This window comes from Phyllostomus discolor, chromosome 5 (assembly GCF_004126475.2).
Source record: "Phyllostomus discolor isolate MPI-MPIP mPhyDis1 chromosome 5, mPhyDis1.pri.v3, whole genome shotgun sequence".
Lineage (NCBI taxonomy): Eukaryota > Metazoa > Chordata > Mammalia > Chiroptera > Phyllostomidae > Phyllostomus > Phyllostomus discolor.
Window position 1 is genome coordinate 17114919 of NC_040907.2, and position 17722 is coordinate 17132640.

Genomic DNA, 17722 nt, shown 5'->3' on the forward strand with positions numbered 1-17722 from the left:
CTGTCACACGGTGTGGCCTCAGGCACAACCATCCCCAGGTGGAGACTGGCGTCCATGATTGCTAAGCACCAGCTACCAGAGCTTATGATTGGGGCCAAACCAGTGAAGATGCGGTCCTCTTTCCACCCAAAATTCGGGGGGAGTTGGATGGAGACCGGTTGTCCTAGCAGAGCGGGTCGAAGGAACGGTGCGGCCAACGTCCTCAACAGGCGGGGCAGAGGAGGCGGTGTCAGGGCATGTCAGCCTTTGATTGGCTGTGCTGTCTATCGCCCCGCCCCGTCTCCCATAAGAGGCACCGGCCGCGGGCTAGGCGCCGGTGCGGGGGCTGCGGCCACATTTCTTGCGTCGCTGGCGTCCATCCTCCTCTGCGCGGGGGGCCGCTGGACAGACCTGCCGACAGCGCGCTGCTGACCGCCGGGGGGCGGGGGATGCCGGGCTGCCGCATCAGCGCCTGCGGCCCGGGGACCCAGGAAGGGGCAGCAGAACCCGGGTCTCCGCCGGTGCCGCCCCGGGAGCCCCTGCCATCCCCCCAGCCCCCGCCCCCAACCCCGACCTTGACCCCGACCCCTACCCCCACTCAGGCCTCGCCTCTGCCAGAGGCGACCCCCGCGTCGGTGGGCTCGACCGAGGGGCCGGAGCTGCAGCGCTGGCGCCAGAGCGCTGACGGGGGTGCGGGGGGCACCGGGCGGGCAGGGGGCGCGGGCGGCGGCCCCGGCGCGGCTGGGACAGGGGGCCGCGCACTGGAGCTGGCCGAAGCGCGGCGGCGACTGCTGGAAGTGGAGGGCCGCCGGCGCCTAGTGTCGGAGCTGGAGAGCCGCGTGCTGCAGCTTCACCGCGTCTTCTTGGCGGCCGAGCTGCGCCTGGCGCACCGCGCGGAGAGCCTGGGCCGCCTGGGCGGTGGCGTGGCACAGGCCGAGCTCTACCTGGCGGCGCACCGGTCGGGTCTCAAGAAGGGCTCGCGTCGCGGCCGCCGCGGCCGCCCGCCCGCGCTGCTCGCCTCGGCATTGGGTCTGGGGAGCTGCGTACCCTGGGGTACCGGACGCCTGCGGCGGGGCCACGGCCCGGAACCGGACTCGCCCTTCCGCCGAAGCCCGCCCCGCGGCCCCGCCTCCCCCCAGCGCTGACCTCAGCGCTGCGACCCCTGGCTACCCCCAACAGGCTGTCGCCGAGGTGCGGACGAAGGATTGCGGACATCAGCTGGATGAACGGCGTCACCGACGCGGATGGATGGACTGACCGACCACAAGAAGAGACAGTCGGGGGGCCGGGGGACCAGTAAAGTAGGCTGAGGTGCGATCTTAGCGGCTGGTGCATCCAGGGGGCGGAAAGGGGTGGTGCAGGGACCAGGATCTCCCTTCTTGGGGCTTCTGGAATCTGCTGGGTCCCTTATAAAGCTACTTTCTGTTGCTGCCTTTCCCAGACCTCCTAGGAAGTGAGGCGGCAGCATTGAGTCCCCATTATAGAGTTGGACAAATTGAAGGTGCTCAGACCTCAGGAGGGTTTGCCAGCAAACTTACCAGTTGGAGCCTGCTGCACTGACGCAGCATCCCTCCTCCCTCCGTACCTGCGTTGACTTTCCTGAGTCCAACCCCCTTGGGGCTGTAAGAAGAGTCTTGCCCTTGAGGCTGCGGTTTTCTGGCACCACCTACCTCCATACCTTTGGGCTGACGGAATAATGAGGTCCCAAGATGGGGTGGAGGCTGGTACAGCAATGTACCTCTGAGTTCTCTTCCAAGACCCTGTATTCCATTTGAGGAGATGGAATCCTGGAGAGATTGAGGATCTCCTACCCACCCCCACCCCCCATAATACTTAAGGCCTTCCACATGTAGGAGAGATTTTTTATTTCCCCTCGTGCAGCTTTGCTCAGAGTACAGCCTGATTTAGATAACCAGTATTTGGCAACTGCCTGAAGCTTCACCTGCTCTCCTAGGGGACCCCCTCCCAACCTGTCTCTAAAATGGCTCTGCCAGGGATGGAGCCAGGTGACATCTTTTAATAGGCTCCAAGGGGGCAGGTATGCCATCGGCTTCTAGAAAGGGGGGCCTTAAAGGGCCAGACCTGGAATGAGATCTGCTTCTCCTGTCCACATGCCCTTCAGGCTCCCCTCTCCCGCCTCCACTCAGCTGTGAAGGCCTCTCCGCTGCTTTGTTGCTCACCACCTGAGTCGACTGCAGCCTTACTTTTCCATCTGTGAAGTGGGTGTCTTCACCTCCTGGAAAGGCTGTAGTGAGGTTGACACAGGGCAGAGGTCTGTCTTCTTCCCCCATAAGTTACGGAAGAATGTTTTATTCTATCAAATCACACTTAGAAAGAGGCAGTGTTTATGCTGGTGGAGCCAGGAGCTAATTTAAGTCCTCATTTTGCAGAGTGGCAAGGTCACGTACCGGCAAAGGGACAGAACTAGATCCCAGGCCTTCTCTTAGTGTCTCTTCCCTGCCGAGGGGCAGGGGCTAGAGAGAACTGATGTCTAGCTTGTCTGCTGTGTGACGTAGAACAACTCTTCCCCCTGTTTGGGCTGGTTTCTTCAGTCTCTCTCTGAACATACCTGTCCCTCCTCATGTCAGGGCTTGGAAATGGGGAGGAGGGGGTAGGATGAGAATGCAGAATCAAGGGAATCTGGTTTAATCCTAGGTCCTGAGGGTCTGCTGTACTGCTCTGAAAGGCAGAGCCCAGGGACCCTCCTCTGGCCATCCCCCATCAGCTCTTCCTCTCCCCAGCTACCAAACTTTTCAGCTGGTTTCTCAGCAAACAGCTGGACCTTCCTGAACCCATTCTTAGCTGGGGCATGGAAATCCAGGAGGAGGTCTCAGAGACTGAGGAGAGCTTGGGGACCAGGACAGCAGTGGGTAGTGCTGGCGTCCTCTGGCCTCCCCAGAGAGGAGAACCTTCTGAAGCTGCTAGGGTCATTTGGGTCCTAAGGGCCCAGGCAGGACAAGGACTTCTTGGAGGGGGCACAGTGAGGAGCTTCAGTGCAGCATTGGGCTGCAGCCAGAACTGTTTGTTTTCTGTGTTGCGTGGAAGAGGTGCACCTGGTCCAGAGAAGCTTTTAGCTAATGGTGTAAAGTGCTCTGTGCCAGCACAATTTCGCCTTCTCTGGGATTTATTGGTAATCAGCTTTGTCCTGATTTGGAGGTGGGGGTGGGGAATCAGAGATGACTCTTGGTGCAGAAAGTGGGATGTGCGTGTAGGAAATGGGAATTGGCCCTGGTGCCGCAGGCAGCTCTGTGCCCTCCCTTCACCTCCAGGTGTCCCACTGCTTCTCAGCAAGGGCATTGGCCAGGCACACAGCACTCAGGGGCTTGCACCCCAGCTCTTGGTTCAGTGCCCTTGTCCAACTTGTCCACTACCCCTCAGGAGGCTCCATTTTCTCCTCAACCAACAAAACGTTGACATCTACCTAGTCCAGGGGCTCAGGAAGCAGCACTGAACCAGAGGGTCTCTGCTTTTAAGGGTTTGTGTCTCCTGGCCCTGCTCAAGGCAGCCATGGTGGACAGTCACCACCCCAGGGGACCTTCCGGGGGCTGGGCAGTTTGTGTTGTGGGAGGGCTGTGTTTAGGTCTTCACAAATAACTAGAGTCCCTGGGCAGAAAACTGACCCCCATCCCCACCCATGACTTCCTGAACACTTTCTCGATGGCCCCTAGCCCTGGGGACTGGACCCGTGCACTGAGGCCATTGATGGCCACCACTGAATCTGGGGTCCCAGCAAAGGGAAATGAGCAAACAGGAGGCTTTCTTCAGATTAGTGCCTGGGGCCGGGGCGCCAGTTCAGGGCTGTAGTCTGGGGCCTGTCCCATCCTTGGATAACCTTCCCTCTCTTGGCTGGAGAGAGGGTATCTCTCCAGTCTCTGGGTGGCACCACCAGAGGGCAGTGTGGGGCTGCTTCCTGGGGCATTGGGCGTTGCCTGGAGCAGCTGGCCTCCCAGTATCCCCACCCCCAACCAGCCTCTTCCTGGCAGTGATAGGGCATCCCAGGCCTAGTGCTTTAAATGTTTGGGAGGAGATTGGTTAGGGTGTGTCACTTGGACAAGGGACTCAAAGGAAACATTGTGGTTGGGCTGGTCCCTGGGCCTGGGGAGAAGGTCCCTCAGGACGCCTTCCTGGAAAGAGGCTGCCCCTGTTGGTGATCACCATTTGAGTGAAAGTAAAAGCCCGGAGTTATTTAGCTTCTCATAGATTTGTTACACAGATGAATGACCAGAACACCCTCTCCCACCGCCACCTGGGCACCAGGGGTGGCTTCCTAGAGATCAGGCCGAAGCAGCAGGTCTTGGCTCAGGTGTTCCAAGTCTCCGGGAGGCTCCTCTTCACTGACAGCCAGAGCTGGAGAAAAACCCAGGGGCCCAGGCTTCTCAGAGCTGAAGGTCAGGCTCTTTACAGCCAGCGGGGAAGGAGGTATTTGGGAAAGCTAGGAGATCCCTGGCCTATTTCTTCCCCTATTAGTCCTGACCAGCCGTACCCTGGCTGGGAGTCATGGCGGAAGGGAATCCTTGGCTCTGGAATAACGTATTAACCACCTCCTCCGTGCCAGGCACTGTGCTAAGCACTTTACACCCACTATCTGTTTCAATCCTCCCGGCTATTCGTAGGGGTTATTCTCATTTCCACAGATGAGGAAACAGCGTCAGGAAGAACAGGTGACTTGTCTAAGGACATGGAACCTGTGAGAGATCCCTTAAATATTTGGCTAGATGGCTTTTCATTTACAAGGTGAATGTGGGGGATTTCTGGGCTCTCACTCTGATATCTGGGTCCAGTGATCCCTGGTCCTTGGTTCTGGGAGTGATGTGATAAGATGTTGGAGGGGTGGCAGAAGGTGGTACTCCCCAAGGTATGGGCACACCCCCAGAGGTTGGCTCCCCAGCCTGGTTGTCTGGGGGAAGGGGGTTGGTGAGTCAGGCTGAGTCAGCACACATGGTTTCAGGCAAGGGCAGGCCGACGACGCTGAGGGCCTGCAGTTGCCTTGGAGGGCTGCCTCCTCCCTGCACACCTGGGCTGGGATGCTCGGTGTCAAAGAGAGCCAAGAGCCTGGGGTGGCACAAAAGGAGGAGGGTGATGGGCTCCATGGTGGGGCATAAAGTACCCCAGGCTGGCAACAAAACAGACCTGGGATTCTGTCCTGGCCTGGAACTTCTCAGCTGCGAGACCTTGGGCAAATAACTTACCTTCTCCCTTAAACCAGTTTCTTTTCTGTGTATATATGCATGCACATGTGTGTTTTGGGCAGCTAGGGAGGAAATAGCTTCTGAGTATTAAATGAGAGGTCACGCTCGGGGCTGAGCACATAGTGGAGGCCTGCAAATGTGTGATGGAGCGGATGTGCCCAGCCTAGGAGAGGCTGCCAGGACATAGTCCCCGGGCAGCTTGGGCCTTGGCTTCTCCAGAGCATCGCCATATCAGGAATCCCTGGAACGGTCCCCCGCTCCCCCCACCATGGGCCTGGGGAATTCCATAAGGGGAGAAGTGGAGGAAGGAGCGGGCTTTTCATCCCAGGAACATTCCATTCCAGCTGCTCAGACCAGTGGGGATCCCGGCCAAGGACAAAGGCCCAAGAGAACCTCTGCTTATCCTGAGTCCCCACCTCTTCTGGGGTGGGGGCCAGGGGGGCCCAGATCCGTAATATTGCCCCAGCACCTTCTCTCCATAATGGCCCCTCTTAAGGAGGTAGCTGTTGAAGTGTTTGGGTGGGGCTGGGCGGCTGTGGGAAAGAGGTAATTGAAGCTCTTAAAATTGTTCTCTCCAGCTCCTCCCAGTAACTCAGAGCCTCCACTCTATGGATCTGAACTCCTGGATTGTGTCCTTCCCTGAGCACCTCCTCCAGGAAGACTTCTGCAGTCGACCCTACACAACTGAGCCCTCCTCACTTCACATGAGCCCTTGTTTTACGGAGGCAAGGGGCTGGGATCTGGGGAAGTTGCTTGTATGATGAATTTCTTGATGTATGCCTAATTGGGCTCTGGCTTACGCTGTGTAATCGGAAGGGCTCCTACAGGTCCATGAGACACAGTCAGGCTCTTTAAGAGTGCAGCAAACATTTCCAATATGGAAGTGGAAAGCATTTCTTTTGAAATATAGTCATTGTTCTTAAGTCACAACTCGGCTTGGTAGCTGCCATTGCTTCTCAGTCTAACAGCTTGGAGACCTGTTTGAGGGAAACCGGTTTGAGAAATCCCTGCCTTCCTCATTCACTGCCCTTGCCCTGTCCATGTGGGAGCACACCTGTGGCCCTCAGGCGATCAGCTCTGGCTCCTGGGGGGGACACCTCTTTCTCAGAAAGATGTAGTGGCCACGTCAAAATTCTAAGCAAAGTTTTAAATGAGCAAAGGACCCACGCTTATTCAAATATCCTGATAATAGAGGGGAGGGAGCCATATTTACTCACATACAACCCAGAACCTATAGAATTCTGCAGAATGAGTGTGTACTGAGTCAGTCCCCTGATTCATACAGGCAGGAAGAATAAACTTCAATAATGCGGCACAAACACTTGTGGTTTGGAGGTTTTCCTTGCCAGTGTCCTTGCCTCCTTTCTTTTGTGTGTCTGTTACCACGCTTGAAGTTGGCAGTTCCTCGAGCATATTCTGTTTAGTTTCATTTGGCAATCTTGGGACTGTTGACTGATTTGCAGACTGATTTCTTCCTTAACTTGGTTCAAAGCTGGCCCTCTCCAGGAAGTCTTCCCTGATTGAGGCTGTGATGAGGAAGTTAGGGGATGGGGATGCACGTGTGAGACCGTGTGACCGGGAGGGAGGTCGTGCATGTTTGTGGTAACATGGCAGCGGGACTGTGCTGGTGACTGTATGGGCCTGTTTGTCAGTCAGGGTCCCAGCAGGAGGACAGGTCACCCTCATGCTGGGAGGAGATTTAAAGGGACTGTTTCCAAAGATGTGGGCTTAAGAAACGGACACGGTGTGGTGTAGCTCTCAGGGGAGAGCAAGAGTGGGAAGCCTTTACCGCTCCTGGGCCTAAAGGGGGCCAGGGGAGGGGAGGAAAGGGCAAATGGCTGAACATGCAGCTGTATGGGGGTGGGGAGGATCCCTGACAAGAACAGCAACCTTGGATTGAGAGATGTAGCCAGCCATGACAACCCGGTGGGGATGGAGCAAGGGAATAAACACCCCATTTTCCTCCAGTTTCCTGCTGGGGCCTCTCATTGGCCAAACCCAGCAGGAAAGCAGGGAACCGAGGGAGTCATTGATGTGTAGTCCCTAGAGGTCACCCTCCTGAGGGCACAGAGCAGGGAGCAGGGTGGATAGTAGGACTGGAGGGGCAACACTGCTTGGGGTGGGCTGGCAGGATTGTATCTCCTGTTCCCTAATGTTCACAGCAGTGCTTCTCTCTCCTCTGGAGCTCCCGCACCTGCTGTGGTCATCGGGGTGGGGGGGCTGTTGCTCGGAAAGCACCATGGGGCTGGCGGTGGAGGGTGGGGGCCGGCGCCTTTCCCTCCTCACCCTTCCCCTCTCTGGCTGGCTGATGTACAGTCCATGATTCCAGCCTGTCCCGGCATCTTAGATGGTTGTGGGAATTGTCTGTGAGAGAACAGTGACAGTCGCCGAATCAGTGTTTTTAACACACCGACTGCACCACCCCCAAACATACCCACAGGCACGCTTGTCACCACAGGCCTCTGACTTACTCACAAGTTGTGGCTGTTGTCACATGTACATTAAGAAAACGTACATCTCGTCACACTGCTACGCTCGGCCATAGTCACATAAAGTGGCAAATGCCACAGAAATACAAACCTATCTCTGTCACATACTTGTGTAGGAGACATGCTGTCGTGCTTATCCGTGGGAAGTTGGTGTAGGGGCAGGAAGGTACGGGTTTAACAGCAATGGCTTTGGAGTCAGACAAACTTCTCCGACCCCTCCAGCATTAGTTTCTTGGTCTCTAACATGGAGATGACCCTTGCTCTTCTCTCATGGAGTTGTGAAGACGAAATGCGAGGTAATGCTGGGGAAGACCTTAGCATAGTTTTGGCCTGGAGTAAAACGCTTTAGAAATGGTAGTGTTACTGGGAACTCCTGTCTCACTCTCTCCTGCTTCTCACACCCCTGTAGGCTGCAAATGAGCGACAGGGAGCACATGCACCCTGCACAAGGCCACCTAGACACGCTCAGATGCACACGCCCTCCCCAGACATGCCTGCTGGGAGCACGCGTGTGTTATCAGACAAGTTCCCTCTGCTCAAACGCTGTTTCCTCAGACACCTGCATGGCTCACTTCCCGCCACCTTTAATCTGTGCAATCAAATGTCACACTTTCAATGAGGTCCACCCTGACTTCTTTTAAAAATTGTAAACTCCAGGCCTGGCTGGTGTGGCTCAGTGGATTGAGGACTGACCTGCGAACCAAAGGGTCGCTGGTTCAATTCCCAGTCAGGGCACATGCTGGGTTGTGGGCCAGGTCCCCAGACCTGGGGACCTGGTGAGTGCTAGAGGCAACCACACATTGATGTTTCTCTCTCTTTCTCCTTCCCTTCCCCTCTGTATACAAATTAAAATAAAATCTTTTTTAAAATCGTAAACTCCAGCTATTCCAATCCCTTACTCTGCTATGTATCAATATATTTTTGAGCATCGCTGACCTAAGACTATATAATTTGGTTTCTGTCAACCCATTAGAATATCACCTTTCAGAGGGTAGGGGTCTTGGTCTTGCTGACATATTCCCGGCCACTAGAGGGGTAGCTGGCTCCCCGTGGGCTGAACGTAGGTACACACACGTGTGTACCATGGGTTCCTGGCTTTCTCGCCTTCTGAAACAAGCACGTCCAGGTGAAGCCCTCTGCCTGCCCTAACAAGCTAAACCTGCATGCTTGCTCTGTGAGCGTCCCCGATGTGCCCAAACCAGGAGCTGGGACAGACTTAGTCCCTCCCAGGACCTCAGGTGAGTGGGCATAATCAGAGTGAAGGTGGGGACTATTTTCAGTCACTAAGCAAAGAAGGCCTTTCCACTCACCCTTCTAGCCCTTTTGAACCCAGCAGGGACCCACTGAGCAGGCGAGGTGGCTGGACTCATCCAGGTGACCTGGGGCCTCCTCTGTGGCCTTGTTTTTCTCACCCTGGCTGAAACCATCAAAGCCACCACTTCAGAAGACACTAATGAGGCTGAATATGTTAGGAGCTTTGCAATCCCTGGATCAAAGCAACCGGGTAAACAGCAGGAAGGGAAGCAACCAGGACCATGACTGGATGATGCCCGGAGGGAACAGCTCCCTGCGGGCTTGAACTCAGTCCCGACAACCTGAAATGGCCCCACATGGGTCTGGAAAGGGGAGACCTGGCCCTCTAGGGAACCTGCTGAGAACAAGTTGGAATGTGCCCATTGGCACTTGGGGGTGACAGAGCCAGAGGATTGAGGGAACTTCTCCCAGATAGGGAGGCCAAACCCGGGCTTGGGCTCTGGCCCTGGGCACCCCTAGAAATCTCTGCCTTAGCTGCCACTACCGGAGGAGGCTCCAGTCTGGATTTACCCCACTTGTTCTCCACCTGCTTCCTGGAAAGGGATGGGTAGGATGGGCAGAGATGGAGTCAGGCAGCCAGTGTGAAGCCAGGTCCAGGGTCAATAGGACTGTATATTGGAAACACTGAAATATTTACTTTTTTTTTTTGAGAGAGGGGAAGGGAGGGAGAAAGAGAGAACCATTGATAGGTTGCCTCTCACACGTGCCCCAACCGGGACCTGAACCCACAACCCAGGCCTGTGCCCTGACCCGGAATCCGATGACCTCTCACTTTGCAGGACAATGCCCAACCAAATGAGCCACACTGGTCAGGGCTGAAATATTTACTCTTGAACGTGAGAATTGCTGAGGTAATGTGCAGGTGCAATCACGTATGTAGACATGAGCTCCAGCGCAGCTGTCAAGCTGGGGCTGGTGCTGAGGGGAAGGGGCATTTCCCCAGCCACAGCCCAGGACTCAGACCCCAGCCCCCTGTTGTCCCCTCCCACAACATAAACCAGACTCAGGCTGGGGGAGGCAGCCACAGCCCCCATGTCATGAAAGACCCTTTTCCCAGGAGAAAACATGGCACTAGGCTCAGTGTAGACAATTTTTATTGGCAGGTGTTAAGAGTGCAAAATAGTAACAGGAGGCGGGGTGTGGCTCTCCTCCCCCAAGTGAGGACCCTGTAACCAGGCCAGTGGGGTGGGAACACTTGAGTGGGGCCACTTTGGGCGGCCCCCTGAGAACAAGCTCCCAGGCAGGAGGGTTCCTTGTGACATGGGGGAAGGAGCCCAGGCCACGTGGGGCCTACTCACCACACTCCTGGACGACCGAGGTTAGGGATGTCAGGGGACCAGGCCAGACATAGCCCTCTCCATGTATCCGCCTCATGTCTCACTTTCCCTCCCCCCGTTGATTAGCCAGGTTGGACCACCAGACCCAGCCTGACCCAAAGTGACTAGTTCCTATAATGTACCATATTTTAGTCATTGTGTGGGCTGTAGGCCCTCAGAGGCTTCTGGCTCACTGCAGGCTGGCCCTAGCCAAAAAGACCCTTTCTGGGCCACAGAAATCAACTCAAGATGATGAACACTGAGGCAACTACCCCACACATGCTTTGTCTCCTAAGGGCAATTAACCCCCAAGACGAAAAGCTCCTGCATCCCACAGTCATACTGCTCTAAAAGTGTGTTGCAGTAGGCAAAGGGTCCGTCTGCCAACAGCCCCAGCTTGGCCTTATGCCCACAGGGGCCTCACTCAGGGAGTCTGGTCTGTTCAGTCGAAGGCCCAACCCTGCAGCAGTGCTGGGCCGCCTGGCATAGGCTGCTTGTGTCTGGTCATGCCCTCCACACACGCCTGGAGGCCCCACCCCATCAGGGGAGGCCCAGTCACTCCTGGCCAGGGTCTGAGTCAGTTACAAGGCAGCCAGGTGGGATAGCAGGAGTGAGCCCGGGCCAGCAGAGGCTGCACTGGGGTCACATAGTAGTTGACAGTGGGAGGCACAACTCCATTGGGGCCCGGAGGGCGCCAGGCCAGAGCAGCAGCAGCAGCCGGGCCCTGCTCAGCCAGCGCCTGGAGTGCCATGGTGGCGATGAGGTCCAGCGTCTGGCGGCGCTCATGGTTCATGAGGCACACGGTGCTTTCATTGACTACCTGGTGCAGCGTTACCAGGCAGGCATAGCGGCGGGCTGAGTCGGCCCCACTGAAGTGGGCCTCCAGGTAGCGCTCCAGCGTGCGCTGCTGCTCCACCAGGTCCGGGAAGTCGATGAAGAAGCGGGAGCACATATAGCGTTGCAGGGCACGCACATCGGTGCTGGGCTGTGGCCGGAAGCCACGCACCAGGAGGTGGCAGTACTTGAGGAGGCCACCACCGCGGATCTCTTCGGGGTTGCGCGTGGCGATGACTCTGTGCCGCAGGTGCTCCAGGGCTTCCTTGAAGTCCCCGTACAGGCTTTCACCTGTCACAGATGGATGGAAGGCCTCAGACATGGGCGTGGATGAGCACTGGCCGAATAGCAGCAGGGAGTCCAGGATGATCTGGAAGGAGTCTACACTGAACTCGAACTGGCGCCTGACTGAGTCCACAAATTTGAGCTCCACGTTCTTGCCACTCTTGTTGGACAGTGAGATGAGGCTCCAGCGGTCCGTGTCTGTGCACACCTTCACCAGCTTCTGCACATATGCCTCCTTGAGTGTCAGTGGTGTGATCTTGGCCCGGCTCACACCGGCGGGCAGGAAGTCCAGCAGGCAGGCCAGCACTACCTCCTTGGTTAGCTGGAAGGAGGCCTCACTGCGCAGGTCCACACGGAATACTAGGTCCAGATCCTTATAGCCCAGGCCGTTCTCGGGGTGCAGCACGTGGCTGGCCGCTGAGCCGTGCAGCCGCACACTATGCACGCGCAGCCCCTGTGCCTCCAGGCTGCTGCGGACAACCTGCAGAGGGGACAGCAGGAAGGAGAGGTGTCAGGAGCCTGGGCCCCTGAGGCCCACTCCGGCTTTGAATCTAATAGTGACAATAACATCAACCACTGTTGGCCACTTACCAGCTGTTGTGCTTTTGGAAAGACTTTGAACTCTCTAAGCATCGATTTCCTAAGCTAGAGAGTAGCCTATTGGAGGAAAGCCTCAGAAAGCACAGCAATAATGGTAACACACACAAGCACAGAATTTACTAAAAGCCAGGTACTGTTCTAAGCACTTTATACATTAGGATATAAATTCACATAATTCTCACAATAACCCTGTAAGGCAGGTACTATTATCCCTGTGTATTATCACTATTACCCTGTGTTTGAGTACTATAATCCCAATTTATGGGTGGGGATCCGAGGCACAGAGAGGCTGCACACATCTACGCTGAGACTGTGACGAGCTGAGAGCAGAACTCAGGTCAGCTGGATTCTCAACTGCAGGTACGTTCTTTTGACTCTGAGATGCTCATCTTAAACCATCTTTACAAGGACACAATGAGGCAGATATTACACTCATCTTAAGAAGAGGAGACTGAGGCTTACAGTGGTGAAATATCTAAGGCTCCGAGGAGAAGCTATTCAGAACTGGTACGGCTGGAGTTAAAACCCAGACCATTTCCACTCTTGGGAGAGGGGATGGGTCAAGAGCTCAGGAAACTTCCCACACCAAGTGGGGAGAGATGTAGCAGATCCCACCTGCTGCCGCAGGAGCATATGACCGGTAAACCTACGAGTTTTCTTGAACCTGCTCCCCTAGCCAGGCATGTCTTCCCAGGCCTAGAACCAGGTGGGGAGAAGAGGAGAGCTGGGCTGAACAGTTTTCTCAGCAACTCAGAGTACTTCACACACTGTCCTGAAAGTGACCGGGCAGCATTCCTTCCCCGAGTGATTCTGCAACCCGTGCTGCCAAGTCAGCGCGCCTGCGGAGGGGATGCCCTCCTCACCTCCCAGGGAATGACTGCAAAGAATGCTCCTAAGTGCTGAGAAGGCAAGCGCGGTGGGGCAATCTGAGGCGGGCGGGTCCCTCCAGAGATGCTTCCGGGAGGAGGACCTTGACTTTCGGGAAGGTATTGTTATGGCTCTGAGGGGGTGAGTGACTGGCCATCAGAATCTTGCAAGGGCAAGGGGGCAGCTGGGGGAGGGGTAGAAAAGTATTGGTTAGGTGCCTATTGGGTGCCAGGCACCGGGCCTTCTCACTGGAATCTACAGGGGATAGGTCTTTATAATCTCCAAGTTATAGAGGGGGACCCTGAGGCTCCCAGGAGTGAAGTCACATGCCCAAGATCATAGAGAGGTGCCTTCAAATTCAGGTCTGATTCACTCCAAAGTCCATCATCCCCTTTTTACCACATTGCTGTTCCAAGGTTGAGAGGGAGCATAGACCAGAACATAGGGTTCATCCTCCTTCCCTCTAAAAGTTTAAAGTGAGGCCAAAGCTTCCAGTCACTGAAGCTCGCAGCCAGAATAGTTGGGGAGCAGGAAGATAAGGGCTGAGAAAATGACTTGGCTAGATAGACAGGGAGGCTGGAGGTAAGGGGCCAGTTGATGCAGTCCAGCCCGTGGGACTTTTAACACACACCCTGGCAGGTATGTGCATGCAGACCAAGGACAGAGATGGGCCAAAGACCTTGTTTCAAAGACCTGATCAGCCCTGCAGAGCAGACCAGCCCCCTCCCTAAGTATCATTAAAGCTAAGCCTTACTCAGTGCCAGCTCCTGCTCCCAGGCTGATGCCCACCCCAGGGCATGGCATCTGGCCTGGCGAGTAGGTAGCAGTACCCTTGTTAAATCGCCTGCGTCAGGCCATGGGGCCAGCCAGCTATGTCAGCCAGACAGAAGCTGTTGTCTCTTTCCCAGGTGTGACTACAGCCAGCTTGGCAGACAGTGCCCAGATACTGCCACACCCAAAGACTGCAGGGCAGCTTGGAGCCTCCTGAATCAGACTTGCCTGCCATGGAGGGGGCAGTGGCTGTACCCTCCTTTCTCCTGTGCAAGGGCCTTCCTTGGAACCACTCTGCTCCCAGGCCACTGCTGAGACCTGTAGGGAGACTGTAGGTGCCACCAGATAGCAGGCTAATAAAACTTCAAAACCCACCTCATGCAAGCCGTCTGGCTGCAGCTGGAGAGATAAGATTGTGATCTTGGGCAAATGACTTATCCAAGGTCATGCAGGCAATATATGGCTGAGCTTAATTATAACCAGGCCTCCCAGACTGCAGGGGGCTTCCTACAAAAGCTTGGGTCCCCCTAGTCCAGGCATAAGCAAGAAGAGCATCTCTAGGTGCTTAAATTTCTGCTGTGAAACCCTTGTGGGGAAAAGAGGGAGAAAGATTCCAATTCTCGAACTGTGGGGCAACTCAGCCCTGGTGAGAAGCCCAAAGTTAACAACCAGCGCCTACACCGCATACCCCCAGCACCCCGAACTGCAAATTTCCCACCAGCTTGTGAAGCTGCCAGCAGCAGATTGCTGCCAGCTGCAGATTCCTGCCAGGAGATGGACTTTCTCCCTTGTGGATGCAAGCGCACAGGCCAGGTGAAGGCACCTGTTCCCTTTGGATTCTAGAACCAGGAAGGGTGTTGGAGAGCAGTCCAACCCATCCCCATTGAACAGATAGGGACACTGGGCCCAGCCAAGGGAACAGACAACAGTACAGGTCCCAAACCTCTCATTCCAGCTCTGAAGTCTCTGCTGCCCCTCCCCACCACAGCAAGCAGCTCCGTGTTCTATGATGTCTCTGGTCCTTGTCTAGGAGGACATTGTACTATTATTGCATTGTAAAGGCAGCTCCTATTGGCCTGCAGTCTTCCCCACCTGGCTGGGAGGACCTACAAAGCAGAAAGACTGGGTACCAGTCATATCTATGAAGAGGGCTTGGCACAGAGCAGCACTAGGAAAGGCAGTTTGGACTATATTGACAAAGGCAGGTACTTCTCCTCCAGGGCACCCCTTGTCCTTGCAGAGGGGAGCTGCCACACTGGGCTCCTCCACTCCCTCCCCCATGCCTAGGACAACAGCCTGGAGGTACAGCAGTTGGGGCCCAATGTTGACCTGACTGTGTCGGGGAACAAAGCCTCAAATGGTTTCCTAATTACTCTATGCCAGCGGGCAGCGGAAGAATGCCTCTGTGAGGTGCCACTGGGCTGCAGGTGAGTCAGCCCTGGAGAATCTGCCCCCACCCCCTCCCATTCCTTGGGAGGGAGGGCAAGGTAAATCCCCCAATGAGCACCCCTCCCTCTCTGTGGAAGCTAAGGCTTCACCTAGCTTGTTGGCTACTGCTCAGGAAAGAAAGTCCATCTCTGGTAGGAAAGTGCAGGAATTGTGGCTGATTTCTGGTTTCTTCCTATCAGAAGGCATCTCATAAGACTTAAAAGTTGAGTATTGGGAGCTGGGGAAGGGGTGGAAGCAGCTCCTGGGAAGACCCAAGATTCTCTGCATTTGATTTTCACTTCTGTAGGGAGTCTTAAGCAGCTCACTTCCCCTTTTGGGGCCTTAGCTTCCCTAGCTATAAAATGGGCACAATAATGACCATATTCTAGTATTTCAGAGCATGACAGTGCATGGGCTATACAGATGAAAGAGCAATTTTAGGGTTGCTGAAGGTCTGGTAAAGGGAAGAGGGAGTCTAGGGAAGAGGAGGGGGATTGCCAGAATTCTCTTCTCCTGCTCCTCAGGACACAAATGGGGCTTGGGACCTGGTCTGACCTTCATTTCCAATTGGGGGAGGAGAAGAAACACCTAAACTGGACACCTGAAGTTGCCTTCCAGCATGCAGACATCGGGTCTGGCCTCGTGCTTAATATCCTCTGGCCACAACCCCAGCTAAGAGGGAGTCTTTGTCAGAATTTCTTGGCTCTTCCATGTAGCTAGGGGGTTCTTGATTCAAGGGCTGCGGGAGCACAGGACAGAGTCTGCCCCCAGAACCTTGAGTGAGGGAAAATGTGGCAGTGAGACCCAGGAGTGGCGATTTGGAAATGAAAAGAACTATTTTGGACCCAAGAAGGCACACCTACCTACCCAGAGCTGCCTGGCGTCTTTTGTCCTTATAGGTGGGACTATTCTTTGCCAGCTGCCAAGTCTCTCCTCATTCTGCTCCCCTCCAAGCCAGAGCCTGGGTGAATTTCGAGGGGAATCGGGGCTCCCCAGGGGTGGGGGAAGGGAAAGCCAAGAGGGGAGGTATTATGAGGTGCAGGGGGGAGGGGATATAGTCTACCATCAGTGCTGTACCATTCTGTTTCAGCCTCTGTCGCTCTTTGACCCTGATTTTCCATAGCTGTTCAGCGAATCGAATAGACTCCAGGGTCCTTCCAGCCACGAGAGTCTCAGGATAGAGACCCCAGACCCCTCGCCCAGCGCCCTCTCACCTGCACGATCTGCCCCGGCTGCACGCTCAGCGTAGGGAAGTTGCCGCGCCCGTGAATGGGAATCGGCTCGCTCAGGAGCGCGTCCAGCCGCTTCACCTGTGGCCAGCCCAGCCCACTCAGGTGCCGTCCGAGGGAAGCCGAGGAGGCTTCCGGGTCGGGGCCGCCGCCTGTCTGGGAGGCCTTGGCCACCGCCGAGGCCACAGCCGTCCCAACCTGAGCAGCCGCCGGGTCCTGGCTCTCAGCTCGGCTCTCCGACGGCATCATTAACCTTGTCCCGGGGCCCGGACAGCAGAAACCGGGGGTGGTTAAGGGGAGGAGGGCAGGGAGAGCGGCTGGGCCGGAGCCAAGGCGGGGCGCGCGGCTGCAGGGACTGGACGGCTGCGACGGGGAGGCAATCCAAGGGCACACCTGCGACGGCGACGACCTACCGACCCTAAAGCTTGTCGCTTCAGGCCCAGCGGCCTTTTATATGCCGCGGGCGGCATGCCCATTGGTACCGGCAACTGTCAGACAGCTGGAGCTGCCCCGCCTCTAGACAGCCCTGCCATTGGCCAGCAGAGCCAGAGAAATTCTGATTGGTTGAGAGGCACGCCCGTGCCCCGCCCCCTTCTCGACTAAATTCCCTCCTTTGGTCCTTAAAGAACTTCTGTTCCCAGTGATTGGCCGCGGCGGTGCAGGCCTCGGACTTAAAGGGATTGCGCTCTCTCAGGGCAGACGGGAGGGAGGTGACCAGTGGAGTTTGCAGCGGAGTCAAACCACTAAGAAATGTCAGGGTTTGTTTTGTTTGTTTGTTTTTGGCGCTGGAAGGAATTTAGAAACACCTGGCCTGGTCCTAGTCATCCACTGTTTTCAGAAGCCCAGAGAGACTGTGCCACTTGTTCAACTCCACACAGCGCTCCTCCTGCTTTCCCGCAATCTTCCAGAAGTGAAGAAAGGTAACTGAGAGTATACCGAGGTAGAGAGACTTTATAACGCACTCTCTTGATGGGCCCTTGACAACCACAGGCTGGCCAGCCTTAAGGTTCATGTTTAGAGGAGGGGAAACCTGCTCAGAGAGGGGATGTGCGTGACTCCCTCAAGGTCGGCCCCGGTGCTGACCGTGGACCATAGAATCTGTGGGCGCGTGCTCATTCCACTAAATTTGCACAGACCCAGGGCTTTTTTTGGACTGGAAGATAGAGGGAAACTGGAACTGGGGGCTTTGTCTTTCTGACCCAGCGTCTCAGGCCCTTTTGCAGCACTGTCTATCAGGGGCTTCCTGGGTGGCTGGTGGAAATCTTCCCTGCCAGTCTTTTCTCAGCCTTCTCAGGTCCTATGTGCCCTTAGGCAAGTCACTAAACCCCTCTGAGTGAGTTCCCTCGTCCATCCCAAAGAAGGTGCTCAGTCAATATTTTTAAAAATTTGATTTATTTATAGATAGCCAGAGATTTTCATGT

General features: G+C 55.7%; 2 protein-coding genes across 3 annotated transcripts; one reads left to right on the forward strand and one right to left on the reverse strand.

Moving 5' to 3' along the window:
- The first annotated feature begins 316 nt into the window (after positions 1 to 316).
- TRNP1 (TMF1 regulated nuclear protein 1) lies at positions 317 to 6489 on the forward strand. Of its 2 annotated transcripts, XM_036025573.1 has the most exons (3): positions 317 to 1290; positions 1861 to 2017; positions 5747 to 6489. In XM_036025573.1, the coding sequence occupies exon 1, from the start codon at positions 429 to 431 to the stop codon at positions 1122 to 1124; it is 696 nt and encodes a 231-aa protein (XP_035881466.1). In that variant the 5' UTR covers positions 317 to 428; the 3' UTR covers positions 1125 to 1290; positions 1861 to 2017; positions 5747 to 6489. The 2 variants fall into 2 exon arrangements, with proteins under 2 accessions (XP_035881466.1, XP_028369043.1); XM_028513242.2 differs by lacking the exon at positions 1861 to 2017.
- Positions 6490 to 10048: 3559 nt separating this feature from the next.
- On the reverse strand, positions 10049 to 16789 carry TENT5B (terminal nucleotidyltransferase 5B). Its single transcript, XM_028513028.2, has 2 exons — positions 16287 to 16789; positions 10049 to 11887 (listed from the first exon to the last, which is right to left on the reverse strand). The coding sequence occupies exons 1-2, from the start codon at positions 16548 to 16550 to the stop codon at positions 10865 to 10867; spliced, it is 1287 nt and encodes a 428-aa protein (XP_028368829.1). The 5' UTR covers positions 16551 to 16789; the 3' UTR covers positions 10049 to 10864.
- Positions 16790 to 17722: the final 933 nt, after the last annotated feature.